The sequence below is a fragment of the Thalassophryne amazonica genome, chromosome 14 (genome assembly GCF_902500255.1).
Source record: "Thalassophryne amazonica chromosome 14, fThaAma1.1, whole genome shotgun sequence".
Lineage (NCBI taxonomy): Eukaryota > Metazoa > Chordata > Actinopteri > Batrachoidiformes > Batrachoididae > Thalassophryne > Thalassophryne amazonica.
The window spans coordinates 37736830-37757139 of NC_047116.1; the positions used below are offsets into that span (position 1 = coordinate 37736830).

Consider the following 20310-nt stretch of genomic DNA (forward strand, 5'->3'; position numbering starts at 1 on the left):
AATAAATGCGGTTTGTGCAGGTTGTCCATGGCAGCACAGGACGTGTCCAGCCCATGCGTGCCTGTGGGGTGTGCGCTGACCAGGATCATTAAACTTAAATCCTCCACTGTCCTCAGAAAAATAAATAAATAGAGGTGAGCACAATGAATCCTGTCTGTGCAGCTCATCTGTGGCTGGAGAAGATGTGACCAGCTTGCTCACGTGAGTGCACATCGGATGCTCTGTTTCTTGCCGATCATAGAAAAGGATTAGTGTGTGTCAACCCCTTACAAGTTGTCTCATATGTTGCACACGTTCTGAGTTGCAGAGACGACGTGAAGAGGGGTACGAGACGCCTGCCTGGCAATTCGAAGAGGGAGCGCATTGCGGGGAATTTTTGGTTTGTTTAATGATCAAGCGACACATGGGCACCACCCAACTGCATGAATTTCCTTGTGGATGCCACAGCCCAGTGAAATACTAGCCCAGGGGTGTGCGGCGAGGGCCGAGACATTGCATGTTTTCCTTGCAACCAATCACCTCAGCAGGTGGGTTGCTGATGAGCTTCTCCCCTGAACATAAACACCTGATTGTCAATGAAATCATCTGCTGAGGTGATTGGTATTAAGGTAAACCTGCAGTGTCTCGGTCCTTCATGGCACGATTGCCCACCCCTATACTAGCCTAAGGGGTGACTGTGCAACAAATGAAGCTGAATTGTGAGCATTTTGAACATGATGTTTGTGAAATGAAAAATACTGGTTTGATTCAAATAAATTATCGCTTCATTTGGGTAAAATAAAATGTATTCAGAAATAAGCCCAGGAACTTAAGTAGAAACTTATTATTGAATGATACTGACATTGAAATAGCAACCAAAACCAAGTTTCTTGGAGTTTTTATCGATGATAAATTAAGTTGGAAAACTCATAGAAATTATGTTAAATCCAAAATGTCAAAAGTTATCGCAATTCTGTATGAAGCACAATACTTCAATTTTTTTTCAGTTTCAATTTATTTTCATTTATATAACACCAAATCACAACAGTGTTTCCTCAAGGTGCTTCACACAAGTAAGGTCTAACCTTACTAACCCCCAGAGCAACAGTGGTAAGGAAAAACTCCCTCTGAGGAAAAAACCTTAAGCAAACCAGACTCAAAAGGGTAACCCTCTGCTTGGGCCATGCTACAGACATAAATTACAGAACAATTCACAAAACGAATATATAGGAAAAGCTGTTGGTGCACAGGACACGAGGGTCTCCAGCACAATTACCACAGCCATCTCTGGATGGAGCTGCACCTTAAACAGAGAGAAAAACAGAATCAAGCATCATAAAGACAAGAAATACACTATAATTTATCAGCATTAAACAACAAGAAAAACAGGAAATACTAAGGTCATCGCCAGCCACTAGCCCTGAGCTTCACTAAAAGACCCAGAATTTAGGTAAAGTTGAGGCCGTGGTACGCTCCATTTCCTAATAAAATTAATTAAAAGAGTGAAAAGCGTAGAACTATACTATACCAGTATGCTAGCCATATCAAAGGGAAAATAAGTGTATCTTAAGTCTGGAGTTGAAAGCCTCCACAGAATCTGACTGTTTTATTGAGATCATTCCAGAGAACAGGGGCATGATAAAAGAAAGCCCTGTGACTTGCAGACTTCTTATTCACCCTCGGGACATAAAGCAGTCCTGCACCCTGAGAACACAAAGCCCGGGCTGATACATAAGGTTTAATTAGATCAGCTAGGTAGGGAGGTGCCAGTCCGTGAACAATTTTATAGACTAGTAGCAGAACCTTAAAGTCTGATCTCACTAGGAAGCCAGTGAAGTTATGCCAAAATGGGTGTAATGTGGTTGAACTTTCTGCTTTGTGTCAAAAGTTGGCAGCAGTATTTTGAACCAGTTGGAGAGCCTGAATGCTGGACTGCAGGAAACCAGAAAATAGAACATTGCAGTAGTCCAATCTGGAAGAGATAAACACATGGATCAGGGTCTCAGCATCAGCCATAGACAGGATGGGACAAATTTTCGCTATATTTCACAAGTGGAAGAAAGTAGTCCTTGTAATATTAATAATGTGGAGGCTAAAGGACAACACAGGATCAAAAATTACCTCAAGGTTCCTCACTTTGTCCTTGTGATGTATGACACATGAGTCTAGGCTAAGCGTTAACTGGTCAAATTGATGCCGATGAATCACTGGACCAAGAACCATCATTTCAGTCTTATCAGAGCTTAAAAGTAGGAAGTTTCTAGACATCCAGCTTCTCACAGATGCAAGGCAATCTTCTAAAGATTTTATGTGGATGAGATGACCAACAGTTACCGGCATGTATCACTGAGTATCATCAGCATAACAGTCAAAGATAATCCCAAAGTGCCGCAATACGTGCCCAAGGGGTGCTATAGAAAGGGAGAAAAGCAGGGGGCCTAAGACGGACCCCTGTGAAACCCCAAATTGCATGTCACTAAGGTTAGAGGTAGTGTTACTGTAAAAAACACAGTGAGAGCGACTGGGGTCAAGTATGACGTCAACCATACGATGGCACTCCCAGTAATCACAAAATGATTTTTCAGCCTATCAAGTAGAATATGATGATCACGGTATCAAATGCAGCACTGAGATCTAACAGCACAAGAACCATAGTGGTGTCTGAATCCATTGCAAGCAGAAGATCATTCACCACTTTACTGAGAGCCATCTCTGTGGAATGATATTTTCTAAAAGCAGACTGCAGTGGCTCAAAGAGATTATTCTCAGTAAGATAGACTACGAACTGCCGTGACACCACTTTTTCCAGAATTTTAGAGCAAAATGATAGATTTGATATGGGCCAATAGTTTTTCAGTACACTCGGGTCAAGATTAGGTTTCTTAAGTAATGGTTTAATCACTGCAGATTTGAAACATTTAGGAACAGATCCAGAAGTTAAAGAAAGATTAATCATTTCCAGCACAGTCGGCCCAAGAGTGGGCCACAGGTCCTTAACCATTTTTGTTGGTATGGGATCAAATAGACAGGTTGTGCTTTTTGTTGACATTACAAGTTTCGTCAGCATACTGAGAGAGATACTCTGAAATTCTGTAAATCTAGGTAATATCTCAGTAATTGAGCCCACCTCAATAGTAGGGTGTAGTGGCTGGGTTAAGGCATGCTGAGATATGATTAACCTAATGTCTTCCATTTTCTTCTCAAAGTAATCTGGGAAATCTTGTGCTGTAAACTTGAGAGCGAACTACAGGTGGTTGTCCATGAATAGTGTTGCCACCATGTTGAACAAGAACTTTGAGTTATGCTTGTTTTTGTTGACCAAATCAGAGTAATATGTCCGCTTGTAGCCAGTAATGCATGCTTATTGTCTAAGATAGCATCACGCCACACAAGGTGAAATTCTTCTAATTTGAACTACGTCATTTCCGTTCTAGACCTCTAACCTTATGCTTGAGGTCAAGCAGGTAATCATTGAACCAAGGTGACTGTGTTTTGGGGGGGGCACGATTTTAACAAAGGTGGCGCAATCATATCGAGTGTAGTTTTGAGCACTGAGTTTAAACTATCCACAAGACTTTCTACTGATCGGTATTTGCCAAATGTGAAGCTAAGACACCAGGCAGTCTAGCTTCGAGTTCAGTCTTAGTTGGGGAGTTGATGCATCGCCGTAGTGATAAAGAAGGTTGTTGTTCCACAAAACACGGCAGCGAAACTGTAAACTTAATCAGACTTGATCAGAGACCAATGTAAGAAGCATGATGTCAATATTCGTGACAGCAATACCACGTGCGAGAACCATATCCAGGGTATTCCACTAATGCGCATCGAGTCCTGAATGCATTGCTGAAATCCTAATGCATCCACAGTTTCATAAATGATTTGCAGAAGGGATCAGAAAGCTTATTTATATGAACGTTAAAGTCACCAATGATCAGAATGTTATCTTCACTCGTTGACAGGTTAGAGATGAACGCACCAAATTCATCTAAAAATTCATAATATGGGTCAGGAGGCCAATATACAGTGACAAAGTAATACAGCTGATTTTTATTATTCCGATCTTGGCAATGCATAATATCCTGAGCAAAGCAGAGAATCAGATGCTCAAATGAGTTATATTTGTGACCCCCAACAGCTAATAAGGTAAACCTAGATTTATAAATAAGAGCAACACCCCCGCCATGCTACGCATCACGAGGGACATGACTAAATGTATATGCTGTATATGCAGGCCTCATTTAAGGGGAGGACAGCTTTAAGTTTAAGCCAGGTTTCACATAACCCAATCATATCTAAGTGATGATTAATAATTAGATCATTAACCAACAATGATTTTGAGGATAGTGATCTTATGTTAATGAGACCCAGACTAAGGACCTCAGTGGGGTTGACAGTTGGACTGTTTGGGTTTAGGGATGGTTCCAGAGTAGCATATATAAGATGCCTAGAAGTAGGTTTAGGTTTGACACATTCCACATGAGTTGTAGGTAGCAGAGACGAAATCTTTGATATTGCTGGAACAACCATTGGGCCGTCCTCAATTTCAGCATCATCCAATGTAGTAACGGGTATTAAGTTTGCAAACCATATCCCTCTGTGATTTTTATGGACACGTCTATGGAAGCAGGTCACAGTCTCAACTTGTTGAATTTCCCTCCCTGACAGATAAACTGCACTAACACCATAGTGGATTTTCTGCACTAATTTCCCCGCAAAGCTAATGGATTCCACATCCACATTTATCATGAGCCTTGCAGGTCTCTAATCACCTGCTTCCGTGACCTGCTGTAAATTTCTAATGTTACCCTCCCTGTAGAGCTCTATCTATGTTTGCAGACAAGATGGCGGCGCCTTCCCTAGTAGGGTGGAGGCCATCCGGCATCAGCAAGCCATGGCGGCACAGAGCGAAGGTCAGTTGTCAATAAAGCTAAAGCCTTGCTGTCTACAAAATTCCGCTAGCCACCTATTTAGCAATGTCAGCCTGCGAAACGCCTCATCATTACCCGGGAGGGAGAGAACCAGAGACTATTAATTGATGCCGACACATCTTTCTGGCAAGGTCTCAAGTCCTCTCTATGTCCATTTTTGTGACCTCTGAGTACTTCATCCTGCCATCATTGAGAGCGAATTTGTCAGTTGAGCATTCCATTGTACCACAGACATGGAAGATGGCCACAGTTACCCTGATCTTTAAGGTGGGTGACAAAGATAATATTAATAACTACACACCAATTAGCATACTGTCATTCTTTTCAAAAGTCCTTGAAAAGTGGGTCGCCGAGCAGTTGATTCAACATCTACAAAGTGGCCAAACTACTCTGCATTCCATGCAATTTGGTTTTCGTACTTATCATTCAACTGAGACTGCCATAACAATATTCATGGAAAAAGTGAAAAGTCATTTGGATAAAAACAATTGTGTAGGAGCAGTTTTCTTAGATTTAGAGCGTTTGATCTTGTGAATCATAATATTTTATTATTAAAGTTGCAATCTTTTAATTTTTCTGAGAGTGCCATAAAATGGATGGCATCTTATTTGTCAAATAGAAAACAGGCCACTGTGGTTAATGGTATTAAATCCCCCTACTTAGATTGTGCACTAGGAGTCCCCCAATGATCTATCTTGGGGCCTATTTTATTTTCATTATTCATTAATGATCTACCAAATGTTTGTGAGGATGTGGACATACAACTTTACGCTTATGACGCGGTAATCTACACAAGTGCAAGATCACGTGAGGCAGCAGTTGAAACTCTTACGTCAGCCCTAAAGTATATTTTAAATTGGCTTAACGGATCATGTCAGAAATTAAACATACAGAAAGCTGTCTGTATGTATTTTTCAAAAAAGGCTTCCAATATTGAGCGCTCCAGTGTGTACATTGGAGATGATGAACTGCAGTTAGCTAAAGAATTCAAATATTTGGGAGTGTTGCTGGACTTGACACTCTCCTTTAAAAATCATATTAAAATAACTAAAATAATCAAATACAATGTGTTTAACTTCAACCAAATGAGGTCAATGACAGATCAAGCGGCTATGATGTTCCTGCAGTGTATGATTTTTTCTCATGTAGGTTACTGCATAACTAGCTGGTCTCTAACAGGTGTGACACTTCTAAAACCAATTGAAAGGCTTTATAAAAGAGCACTGAAAATGTTAGATAAAAGACCATTTTCGTATCATCATTGTAAAATTGTAACAAAGTATAACTTACTTAGTTTTGAAAATTTTATAAAATTTAAAAATGCTTGTCTAATATATAAAACTTTACATGGGTTGGCTCCTCCACCTCTTGCAAATTATATTAAATATAGAAGAGCCGTGAGTAGAGGGGACTGTGAAGTGTCTGTGCGAAAATCAGCTTTTGCACAAAATGTTCTGTCCTACAAAAGGCAGTGTCCAATGGAAGGCTTTGCCAGCTACAGTGAGGGAGGCCCCAAGCTTTAAAGCTTTCAAAAGTCACTTAAAGGAGTGGCTTAAATCAAATAAAAAATGTGAGCATTATGAACTCAATTGTAGAAACTAAGAACTATAGGGAATGTGCAATGCACTACAGCACTTTATAAGTTATTGTTGTTAAAGCTATGGTTTTTAAAATATATAAATGTATGAAATTAGACTTGCAATTTTAATTAACTTTTTCCAATTGAATTGTACATGTAGTAGTAGTTTATTTATTTATTTTTTTACTGCTCTCCTTTGAGTTTGTGTAAGATAGCCTTCATGCTCAGATCATGGCAGTGAAAGACATGACTTGTCTTTCTTGTCTTTTTTTTTTCTTTTTTGGTATTTGTTGTTATGAGTGTACATATATGTGTATATAGCAACTGGTGAAGGGGGGGGCGTTTATGAGCTTTTGCTTCAGCCTGCACCCTTTCGGCCACACAAAACTGGGAAATTGAGTTTTTCTTTTTAAGTTTTTGTTTTCTTTGTTTTGTTTTGTACTATGAGAGATTTTTTATTAAGTATGTGTGTGTGCGCGCCGAATAAAAATGAATTATTCATTCATTCATTCATTCATGAAATTAACAAATAGAGTAAATCAGGTTTAAGAGAGTAAGTACAGTCTAATGCTGCATTCACACCAGGGACTGGATATGTAGTGACGTGGAGATGTCTGGAGTTTATACTTGATGTGGACATTTCCTGTCTCTGGCAATCAGCCTGTGAGCAGGACTCATGTCCCTTTTGTCCTTTATTTATAATACAATTATGACAGAGTTTGAGGGGAGAGAGGAACTGCAGCAGCAGCCAGTTTGTTTTCACGTGCGCGTGCGAACAAATCGTCCATGAAGATAATTTATTAACTACACAGATGTATAATAAAACAAATGGTGACTGGTTTATAACACAATTATGACAGAGTTGGAGAGGAGAGCGAGGAACTGCAAGCAGCAGCCAGTTAGTTTTTTCTTTGTTCACATGTGTGTGCGCGAAGAGGACAGGAGGTCCTCAAACGAGGCGTCGCGTGGCGTCCGGTGTGACGCGGCTCAAGCAGAATGACACACCATGCGATGGTCGCATGTCCATTGCCAGGCGGGAGATGCGAATTTGTGGCATCACGTGACGTCTGGTGTGAACGCAGCATAATAAGGAGAGTTTGGTTGAGAAAGAAACTTAGGTATCTGCATTACAGTCTGGAACACAGTGGTCTTGGGTCCATGAGAACATGTATCAGGCTAAGAAAGGTAGCACACATTAGGGGTTCTGTAGTGGCTAAATTAGGAATAAAACACAGCACTGCATAATCTAAAAGTCAAATATGTAAACAGAGATAGTGCTTACCTCAGTTATTCACGTGAGGACAAGGGCGCCACAGTTAAGGACTTCCCTTACACAGCCAGTGTATTGATCCTGCATTAATGATCCACACCTTCTGGCCAAATACCAAGGAGGAAATTCAAATTTCCTCCTTTGCTTCCACTTGATCTCTTGTTCTGCTTAATCAGCTGTTATAGGTGTGTTGTAATGTATTGCTTAAGCCTCCGGGGCTTGTATGTTGTTTGGTCACTTTGGAAACATCTTTCATCTATCATGTGGTATCAGCCATAGGTTCTTGCACACCTGCAGTTAATTAAAATGCAGCAGCTACGCTTTTACTGGTTTTGACAGGTGACTTCACATCACCTTGGCTCTACTTTGCTTCAGTGGTTGAAAGCCAACAAAGGTTTTGGGGTATATAGGAATCACCTGTCTGTCTGTCTATGAGTCTTGTATATGCAATGCCTCCTAAACCATGTGATGATTACATGACATTAACAGGGGCAGCACACCATATGAAGATGTGGATAAAAGAAAATTATTCTGGGTCGAAACGTCTTGAATAAATTAGTAGCGTAACTCTTAGGGATTTCAATGATCTTCACACAACAGTAGCCCACTATGTCAATAGGTGCATGAAGGAAAAACAATTCCATACTAATGTTTTCAAGGTACAATAACTGATAAGATAATTTTATAGGTTTTGTTGTTGTTTTAGTGCATCATATTTGTCATTTACATGTACAGAAGTTGATGAGTTTTTTTAATTAATGCATTTCATCACAAAATATTTATTCTCACCATATATAATACATGTAACCAAGTAACTGTGATGGGGGATCAATTTGTGAGCTTGCTCACCAGTCGCTCATTAATTATATTTATAACTCATCTGAAGATGTCTAAAAGTTAAATGCTAGATATTTTGAGATAAGATAAATTTAATATCCTCTAAATGAGCTGCAATGTAGATATCATAGGGGTGTGTGTGTTTGTGTGTGTGTGTTGTGTGTATATATATATATATATATATATATTATAGATATATATATATATATAGATATATATATAATATATATATACACACTCAACAAAATATAAATGCAACACTTTGTGGTTTGCTCCCATTTTGTATGAGATGAACTCAAAGATCTAAAACTTTTCCACATACACAATATCACCATTTCCCTCAAATAGTGTTCACAAAGCCAGTCCTAAATCTATGATAGTGAGCACTTCTCCTTTGCTGAGATAATCCATCCCACCTCACAGGTGTGCATATCAAGATGCTGATTAGACACCATGATTAGTGCACAGGTGTGCCTTAGACTGCCCACAATAACAGGCCACTCTGAAAGGTGCAGTTTTATCACACAGCACAATGCCACAGATGTCGCAAGATTGAGGGAGCGTGGCAATTGGCATGCTGACAGCAGGAATGTCAACCAGAGCTGTTGCTCGTGGTATTGAATGTTCATTTCTCTACCATAAGCCGTCTCCAAAGGCGTTTCAGAGAATTTGCAGTACATCCAACCAGCCTCACAACTGCAGACCACATGTAACCACACCAGCCCAGGACCTCCACATCCAGCATGTTCACCTCCAAGATCGTCTGAGACCAGCCACTCGGACAGCTGCTGAAACAATCGGTTTGCATAACCAAAGAATTTCTGCACAAACTGTCAGAAACCGTCTCAGGGAAGCTCATCTGCATGCTCGACGTCCTCATCAGGGTCTCGACCTGACTCCAGTTCGTCGTCGTAACCGACTTGAGTGGGCAAATGCTCACATTCGCTGGCGTTTGGCATGTTGGAGAGGTGTTCTCTTCATGGATGAATCCCGGTTCACACTGTCCAGGGCAGATGGCAGACAGCGTGTGTGGCGTCGTGTGGGTGAGCGGTTTTCTGATGTCAATGTTGTGGTCGGCCCATGGTGGCGGTGGGGTTATGGTATGGGCAGGCGTCTGTTATGGACGAAGAACACAGGTGCATTTTTGATGGCATTTTGAATGCACAGAGATACCGTGACGAGATCCTGAGGCCCATTGTTGTGCCATACATCCAAGAACATCACCTCATGTTGCAGCAGGATAATGCACGGCCCCCATGTTGCAAGGATCTGTACACAATTCTTGGAAGCTGAAAGTGTCCCAGTTCTTGCATGGCCAGCATACTCACCGGACATGTCACCCATTGAGCATGTTTGGGATGCTCCGGACCGGCGTATACGACAGCGTGTACCAGTTCAGATGCCCAATATCCAGCAACTTCGCACAGCCACTGAAGAGGAGTGGACCAACTTCCACAGGCCACAATTGACAACCTGATCACTCTATGCGAAGGAGATGTGTTGCACTGCATGAGGCAAATGGTGGTCACACCAGATACTGACTGGTATCCCCCCCAATAAACAAAACTGCACCTTTCAGAGTGGCCTTTTATTGTGACAGTCTAAGGCACACCTGTGCACTAATCATGGTGTCTAATCAGCATCTTGGTATGGCACACCTGTGAGGTGGGATGGATTATCTCAGCAAAGGAGAAGTGCTCACTATCACAGATTTAGACTGGTTTGTGAACAATATTTGATGGAAATGGTGATATTGTGTGTGGAAAAAGTTTTAGGTCTTTGAGTTAATCTCATACAAAATGGGAGCAAAACCAAAAGTGTTGCGTTTATATTTTTGTTAGTGTATATACATATATATGTGTGTGTGTGTGGCTGAGTGGGTCCTTGTCATTTGATTGGTGCTTTGTATGTCACATGACATAGGTTATTCATACCATTTGTGTTGCATTGCATCTAGTGTGCAGTTTGGTTCCATTTGGCATGCAAATTTGATTCCATACATTTTGTACCATTGCACGCTGCGAACCCCAACCACTAGTGGGGGCGGCGTTTAGCTAAACATGTGGAGTTTGGTTTGCTGACTGACGACAATTTGAAGGAGGTAATTGTCCGTGCTAATACTTCTAAAACACTCACACACATCCACTGTATGCTGCCTGGAGGCATCAAGAGCTGTTAAGAGGACATCAGAATGAAAAGCTGGACTAATTTCTGATGTGATTTTTTTTTTTTTTTTTTTTTTTTGCTGCACTGAGGAAAGAGTCGTTTAAAAAAATTTTTAATCCTTTTTGGAAGTTGGTGCACCGCATCACAGACTACATCGTCAGGAATTATTTTGGACTCCTAAAAAGTTTGTGTTGGATTGTTGATGGCAAAGCCAGTAGTGACGCACCAAAATGTAAGTCCCTTTTCTGTTGTCTATAATGAATACAACCCCAATTCCATGAAGTTGGGACGTTGTGTAAAATGCAAATAACAGAATACAATGAAACCAAGCACACTAACCACTTGGCCACCACCCCTGCTTTATAATGTATAAACTTAAAAATAAAAACATATAAATAAATACATATAAACATACCATTTGCCTTTTCCTTTTATAGATTATTTTCTAATCCAGATTCTGTTGGTCACAGAGCTCCATGTGAGTTTTGTTGAGGAGCATTTGGAAAAATGAGACCAGAAAACTGACTTCTTGTAACTGGATAGCAGTCATGTGAGATTTATCAATCACTGTAATGGCTTTAAAAAACATTTTCGTTACACTTTTCGTGCCTGTGATTTCTCCCCAGTGATTAGAAAACTCCTATAAAAGGTGTTAATTATTTAATGTTACTGGTATGATATCGAAATGAGAGCCCATGTATCATTTTCTCTCTACTTTCTGCTGTGTGTCCTTGTTCACGCATGAAAATAGGCCCTGGGTCTGTTCGTTGGAAGCGATGCGCCAACTGTCACGCACGAGACACTTCTGGGATGCTTTTGTCATGCAAGCAGTGTACAATGTATAATCTGTTAACACAGCCGCCAAAATGAAAATCAGCACAAAACCCACCCAGTGTGTTTCAGGCCTTACAAGTATAATCAGAAAAAAATTCTATCCAAACCAAAAGAAAGGGGGTGAGGGCAAGGAAGAAAGGGGAGAATATCAATTTACTACCAGACAATACAGCTAATTGCATCTTTTGTTCCATTTGAATTGACTGTGTGTTCTCTTTAGTATATAATCAACAATACTTGCCATTGGCTCATCCATAATCAAAAAGCAGTTTAACAGTGTACCTCTCTAATGCAGATTATTTGCCAAGATTTGTTGTGAGATTCGTCAGAGCCCACCTTACACCCACACAACCCACTATGAGTCACACAAATTTAAGGACTGCTCTGCTCATTTCCAGCCCAGTGTGATTTCCACCTGGGCCACTGGCCATATGACTCATTACAGCGGTGCAAATCAATAGAAATTTCATCCACCGACTGCCTGAAAACATCCAAGGATAAAAACCCACCAACACAAGAGCACCCACCTTCGCTGTGTGATTTGTTGGCAACAGTGCAGCAGGGATTATAACTAACAAAAGGAGATTTGTGGATGTGACTGATGGAGCGTGGCCTTTAGCCTCATCAGGTTTGCAGTGTTGCTAACATTGCACTTAATAACACCAACATGCTGAGTTGTGATTGTGCCTCACCTTCTCTCCTCCTTCTTCATTTTGTCCATTCCTCTTTCTATCCATCAGCCACAAGACGAGACCTCCCCCCTCACTTAAGCCCCCTGCTGATCGCTAGCAACAGCATGGCAGACAGTCAGCAGCCAGAAGACAGTGCACCCCAGTGGGATCCATCAGGGGGTCAGGAGCCCACCGGCCCTCACGGGGAAAATGGCTACTCTTCGTCCACCTACAGGAGCTGCCAGCCTGCTGGGACTCACGTGGCTACAGCCTCATACTCCGCCAGGGAGAACGGCTTTGACGGGGAGCTAAGCGGAGCACACGGTATAACTGCAGGTGAATTTTTTTTTTTGTCTGTTTTATATTCAAGATTATTCTTGTATGTGAATCTGATTGCCAGTCTGTGCTTTTGTTGAAACTAACAACACAGACCTGAAGAGGAACTGATTCACAGGTGTCAAAATAAAAGCTTTTCTGAGATGCATTTGAAAGTGCAAAATCAGTTTTTATCTAATGGTAACAGTTAAATACATTTGGAGAGGGGGAGTTGTAAAACATCATCAACATCTCAAAGTTCAACATATTCTTATGACATGTTTTGTATATAATACTAAAATTTAAGTGGGATATTTTGTGCATATTCCTGTGAATGACCATGTGCATGTGCAACACGCCTTTCACATTTAACTGTCAATGTTTTAGTTTAGCATTAGGGTTTGTTTTAGGGTTAGATTTGGGGATAGAATAACAATAAGTAAAAGATGACGTCACTCTTTTTCACACAGATGATCAGCTATCTTGTGACATCATCAGTATTTCCCAGTGGACAAATAATGTGAATTATCATATGCTGCGACACTACGTGCGCTCTGATTGGCTGATGACCATTCGGATATTTCCCCATATCGGACCGGTTACCATGACAATCGGTCTGCAACACGTACTTTCATTACAAACCAGGAAGGTAAAAACACGATTAGAACAACCAAGTCGGACATAAACGTACTCCATAAATATCTAAACAGCATCAGAAAAAACACGCAGATTGAAAGTTTACCAGCTAACGACCAGACCATCTGTTAGCAAGTTCTTCAAGGAGTTGAAGAAAGCAAACAAGCCCAACACTTACTCGGTCTGTATGGGGATATCAGACCTTGGTGTTTTTCACCCGGACCTCGCTGACGCTCAATCCGTACTGTCAACACCTCAGGCTGATATTTCCACGTACAGACCTCTCGCTTGGTTAATAATCCTTTAATATGTTTAAATTTGGAAGAAAAATATGTATGACGATGTCCAAATTTTTGTGCATTAACTTTTTGTATGTTTTAGGAAAATTTGTACAATTTTATGTCATGCATGTGAAAAATCAAACTTTTAAATGGCTTGCTTGCAACTTGTGTCTATGTTTTCTCACTGAATGGAAGTGTGTGTGGATAGCTTTTGTGCCTTCCCATTTAAATCAACAGAAACAGTCACTGGTAGTTTCTTACAGATTGATCTAAAAATGGGTTTGTTTTGGATGCATTGTCTCATGGATATTATACTTGGCTGAAAATAATTTCCATCAGGACATTTAAGACTTTATGACCCGACTGGCTTTATGGAGGTTAATGTACTTGGTTCCACCTAAACAGTGGCAGAAGCTGTGTATCCATCTTAAATCTGTCCTTTCAAACTGTCAGTCATTAGCGCCTGCATATGACTTGTCAAACATGATTTTATAACGGCTACAGTCTGAAGATAAAGTAGGATTAAAAGACCAATGTCAGACTTGACAGTGAAGCTGTTGGATATGCCATGGAGACACAATAATAATCATCAGTCGTAATGCCTAGTCATGTTTACTCTGAACTGTGAAAAAAATAAAATGAGAAAATATATTATTTCTAAGAAATTCTAACAATAATAATAATAATTATAATCTGTTGTTATAATTAATATATATAAATTATAATCATGATGCTCGTGCGTGCTAAAATTGAATGATGTGCAGCAGAAAATAGAGTGAAGCACTTTCCTGGCAGTCTGTCATTATTGCTTTCTTCCCGCCTGCGCTTCATAAATATTTAGCATGCCTGAGCAAAATGAGCACCAGATATGTGCACGCATGAAAATAACTTACAAACACATTGAATATTCTGTGCATCTACCAGGGCTTGCATGCAAAAAAAAAAAAAGATTGAGTCAGTGAGTGAGTGAGCGAGTGAGTGAGTGAGTCAGCAAGCGAGTTAGTGAGTGGGTGAGTCAGTGACTATCTGTGTTCTTTCTTTCTGACACAATTAGCCCAAAACCAAGAATGCCAACATCTTACCTTTTACCATGCCAAATGGTAAAAGTTAATCATGTAAGAGATGACGTGATTAACTTTTGATTAATATTTGTATTGGGGAACATGTTCAAGCATTGGTTGCCTATAACGTACAGTTATAGGCAACCATTTTTTGATCTGCCCTTGTCACTCCCTGCCTCATGCAGTCAAACATTTGCTGCTAGACGGTGCACACATGGCTGCCAAATAAATATGCTCATATTACTTAACCACCCCTCAGTTACAAAGTATTTCACAAGGACTGTACATTGATAATTATTGAGCACACTATGTATGTTCATCATTATGAAATATGGACAGTTATTATGAACAAAGAATGCATGGTGTCTCTCGTGCTTTTGACCTCATTTTTGTGGTGTCTGTTGAGTTTCAGTTTGCTTTTGTGACAACTCACATGTCCTCATATATCACCAAATGCTCATGAGTCAGTACATGCCACCAGGAAACTGCCAGGAAATTCTACGAAACACAAATAGGAAAGACTGTCCCAGAGGGCATTGCGTTGTCAACATCCTGTTATTTTTTTTTTGCTGACAAAAATGCTTCCTGTACATTAGAACAGTGGTGGCCACACTTCCGATAATCCGGGTAACAGATAATTATCGAAGATAATTTTCGTTATCGGATTATCTTTTTAGATAACTTTAAAAAAACATTATCTTGCTAATTATCTTCAGACGAATTGTCCCTCCGATAACTTTAAGACCAATAATGCAGTAAACCCAGCTGAACAACAACAAACATTTTAAATTTAAAACCAGTTGAGACCTACCTGTTAAAAGTTTCCTAACAGATATATATAGTTCTACTCTCTGCAACAGTAGAGAGATACTTCCAGGAAAAACACTCTATCTTTGCAGGCAAAGGAGAACTAGTCACACACACACAAAAAAATTATTTCCTTTAACACCATACTGATATGCTGGCAATATCACCCAAGTCATCCAGAGGCATACATTTTTAACTTATGGTTCAAATTTTAACAAAACTAATTTTGGACAAGTTATTTAAAATTTCTGTCATGTCTGAAGTTTTATAAAGTGAAAATATCAGATATATGTTTAGTTTTTAAAATAATGTGCTAATTTTTAAGGTTTGTGAGCACATGCTGAGCCCAGCAGTGCATTATGGGTAGAACAGGGTGTTCACGACAGACAAATGCATTTGAGACACTCTGTTCAGGTTCCACGGACAGCAGCATTAAACTCTAGTGCCTAAAACTCTAGTGAATATATTCTCTGGTTTATAGACTTTATTGTATTTGCGTTTGTTAAATTCCACGTATTTATGTAGCAGACGGATTTCTGGGATTTTGTTTTGGAAAGATTTCAAGGCCTCTACTGCCATCTACTGGCCAGTGGTGTTCATGGCATTTTTTTTTTTTTTTTTTACAAATTAAGTTTAAAAACAAAACAACAACAAAAGCATTGCAAGACAGCTCTGTGGTGTTTGCACAGGCATAGTGCGAGCGGTTTGGACACTTGTAGCTCGGCAGCAGCAGGATACCCCTCACGACGGCCATTCGACCATACGATCGGGGCGATCAGGAGGTGTCGTCAAATGTTAAACGCAGCTTGTTACTCATGTACACTACACGATGCAGGACACACGCGATTAACCTGAAACCCGGTCCAAAAAATTCTCTCGCACAGTGTAAAGCCAACATTTATGTGTCAACAATATTGAGTGCACATTTTACATCATAAAACGTGCGCACATTCTCTCCACATGTAAAACATTTTGCGATGACACTTCCAGGGCTCCGTAAAAATGCCTGTTTTTTGCAAATAAAAAAATGGAATATTTTACAAAAGCCATTTATCTCAATTATCTTTAAACACCAACACGACACACGTCACATTAACGTGTTGGGTTACATAATGAATGATTGAACCAATCAGTGTTTAGCAGAGGCACATTTTACCCAGAATCCTTTGCGATCTGTCTGTGTGTGTTACAAAACCTCAGAATTAGTGCATTATTCAACATTATTGTTATATTTTTATATTTTAACTTGTACAAAGGACAGAATGGACATTAATGGAGTTATTCTATCAGTATTCAGTATGCCTTTATTTTTCAAGACCTCTGCCTGACCGGAGCATTGTGATTGGTACAGAGCTGGTTTGTGACTGCTCTCAGGGTGCTTCAGTGCTGTAGTTTCCAGCAGGGGGCAGGATGTTCAAACATAGAAATGCTGACTCATTGAGTCTTTTGCTGCTTCCAAAAGCAATCGTGGTGTTAAAACTCAAATTCAGCTTGTTAGTAGTTGCAAATGTACCAGAGACAACACTGGAATTTATCGGTTATCTGTAACTTCCGATACATTTTTGGGTGGTTTATCTTTATCAAAGATAACTTTTCAGTTAACGGTGATGATTTTCCCTTAGCTGTGCTTGACTAATGTGCTGTATTAGCCGAGGCCATCAGGTATGGCCATTGGGTATTGCGAAGGCTTTTTGTCCATCTGTCTGTCTGTGCTCAGCACAAGTCCAGTCCTATTACTCCCAGAGTCTTCAAATTGACAGGGAACAATCTTGGGACACAGACCTTGGGCAAGTTCAAAGATGGCTAACCTTGATGATGTATTTTAAGAGGTTAAAAAGTCTTTTATTATAAAGGGTATGAGAAATAAACACTTTTAAAACTGAAAACGCTGTTTTAGTTGCTTGATAACACCCCTGGAAAGATTAACAAGACATTTTGCGGACATCAGCATGCACACTAATTTCCGCTAACTCAAAGCTAATTTCTGCTCTTTTCAAAAGCTCATATACACACATGCCATCCTGCAGACACCATTAAAATGTAAGTATTGTTTATGATTAATTTATTGATTGATTGATAGAGGGGCTTTACTGAACATGTACAAATTGTACGGAAGACAATGATCTTGATAATTAATTCAACAACTGCAAATTATAAAGAAGACAATGGTCATACCACCGAGGGTATTTTAGCATTGCATTATTTTTTTGTTGTTGTTATTTGTAGTGTTTGTTTACTGTTACTTTCTCATGCATTAGCTCAAAATCTGTCATCATGGAGGAGCATGACAATTTCAAGAATATGACAGTCCCACAGCTGAAAAATCCTTGCAATAAGTAGTATTATTTAACAAAGAAAATTCATTTATATTTTAAAATCGCTCAAAATTATCTTGTTTATTTCCAACATACAAACACAAACAAGCAAACAAAGTCAACAATGGTGGCAGTAAAATGGGAAATTATGACCAACAACTGGCTCCTGGAGTCTGACAGAGACCGGCTCTCTTTGTACCTGCACGTGAGCCTCTGGCGTGGGCTCCAAACCAGCAAGGAGCGGCCCAGAGTCTCCTGTGCGATCCAGAGCTGTGCGGCGGTGTTTCTTCCTCCTGGTCGATTGATAGCTTTGTGGCAAGTCTATTTTCTCCCGTCCATTCGAGAGCTGTGCGACGCCATTTCTTCCTGTCTGCTACCAACGTTTGCTCCATCGGTGGTTTATGTTTCATTCTTCCTAATCCATAGTTGTTCCAAAAGAAATATTTTTTCACCAGCAGCAGTGCCATCTGCAGTTAACTGTTTTACAATGAACACAAATGCCAGTTCTTGGTTGTCCTTACAGCTCAGCAACTTTTGCAGTCTTTAGGGAACTTTACCCAAGTGACGGTCTTCATCCACGGATTTTTTTATGGGGTTCTTCCTCTTTGCACCATGTGACCAGCACAGGGAAGCGTCCCAGAAGGAAACCATGACATTTACTCAAGAACAAATAACCTTCATGTGTCATCTTAAACCTAAGATGAAGCAAACACAGCATGTTTCGATAAGTTACACAGGAGGCAAAGGCGGACAATTGACAAGGTGTATAACTTCACAATGTAGCACGATGCATGAAAAAGGTAGAGTGTCTTTAATATTCCGAAAAATGTTGTGTCAGATGTCAGCAAGACATTAACAGGACTCACCAAAACTTCCAGTTCTGTGCAGATTGCATTCAGTTTGTGAAAGTGGAAACCCTCCTTTAAGCTCCAAGACATTTTACTTTTATTAACACCTTCCCAAAGAGGTTGACATGAATTTACTGGTAGATAGACCTTTGAAAGCAAGCTTTAAAATCTATAAACTTCTACAGCAAATAAATTATTATAAAGGAAATAAAAAGGCTTTCCTGTTAATTGATGGGTGTGCAAAACTTCATCAAAAAATGTACTTAAATACATAAGTTCATAAATAATAAGAATAGCTTTGATTAAAAAAAAATGATACTGAAAAACCATAAGATGTCCACTCCAGATACACATCTGTGGTTGTATTATATGAACCCTTTATTTCAAATACTGTCACAGATTCATAGTGCCTGTTAAATTCCTTCAGTGCAGAAATATCAGAAGGGTTGAGGTTCGATAGCATGAATAAAATATATTGTATTTGGTGTGAAAATGGCGGGTGTCAGTCTCTGTAAATCAGATCAGTTTTTCATGCATGTTTGTGTAAGCCTTCTCTATGAGTTTTGACAGTGATGTGCATGTATGAGTAGAGTACCGTGTAGTTATACTTAATGTACGTGGGTTTGTGTGCTTTGTGCGTGGGCTTGCAGCTCTCGGAGTCCTCAGCAGAATCACATACTGTTATTAACAGCGCTATAATTACTACCTAAACATCTATCTCTCTGCCCTCACCTCCCACCCACCCTCACCCACACCCTGGAGACAGGAGCATTAATGTACCAATGGTGTAACCATGGTAACAGCTCCCCTACAATTTACTTTGTCAAGGCTATTGTTCATTTTGCTTGTAGTTTGTGGCGCTGCAGACAGGCCATTTAGCTGAGCTCTCGTCTTCTTTTATTATAGCACCACCACTTACAGTTTCAAAATCGTACTTTATTTTGATGTAGCTGTGTATTTTTTAATCTTACCACTCCCTGAAATGCTCCTCTTAATGTGCTCTGTTCAGTTTTACAGTAGTGTCTTATTTATATGCTTTGCGTGAGTGTGATCTGTTATACTAAATGTAGTAGATGGAAAAAAGTAATCATTTATTGTTTTTATAATATTTATCTGTCATTCCAGGAAAAAATCCCAAAGATTGGAGGCTTCCAGCTTCTAAAATAGTTGGTCAATAAGTTACTTTGTCTATTTTAAACCATTGCAAATTTATTTGGATTTAAGATTGGTAGTCGAATAAAAAGATCTGTGTTGTATTCTGTCAGCTTCTGGGAAATTTCTATTATTTATTTACTTTATTAGTCTCATCTCATCTTCATCTTCAACTACTTATCTGAGATTGGATCGTGAGGGCAACAGCTCTAGAAGGGACCCCCAGACTTCCCTCTCATGTGCCACATTGACCACCTCTGACTGGGGTATCCTGAGGCGTTCCCAGGCCAGTGTGGAGATATAATCTCTCCACCTAGTCCTGGGTCTTCCCCGGGGTCTCCTCCCAGGGGGACGTGCCTGGAACACCTCCCTAGGAAGGTGCCTAGAAGGCATCCTTACCAGATGCCCGAACCACCTCAGCTGGCTCCTTTCAATGCGAAAGAGCAGTGGCTCTACTCCGAGCTCCCCACGGATGACCAAACTTCTCACCCTATCTCTAAGTGACCCTGAGGTACTTGTTCTCCTTCACTTGGGGCAAGGCCGTATTCCCTACCCGGAGTAGGCAATCCATCGGTTTCCTGCTGAGAACCATGGCCTCAGATTTAGAGGTGCTGATCCTCATCCCAGCCAC

The 20310-nt window shown here is 40.1% G+C and overlaps 1 protein-coding gene across 1 annotated transcript in view; it reads left to right on the forward strand.

Annotated features, from left to right (window-relative positions):
• The window catches only part of map2 (microtubule-associated protein 2), a 235391-nt gene that overhangs the window by 22412 nt on the left and 192669 nt on the right, over nucleotides 1-20310 (forward strand). The window contains exon 2 of the mRNA XM_034185765.1: nucleotides 12334-12600. Within this exon, the coding sequence (XP_034041656.1) occupies nucleotides 12390-12600 (211 nt within the window). The 5' untranslated portion in view covers nucleotides 12334-12389. The remainder of the gene's footprint in view (nucleotides 1-12333; nucleotides 12601-20310) is intronic.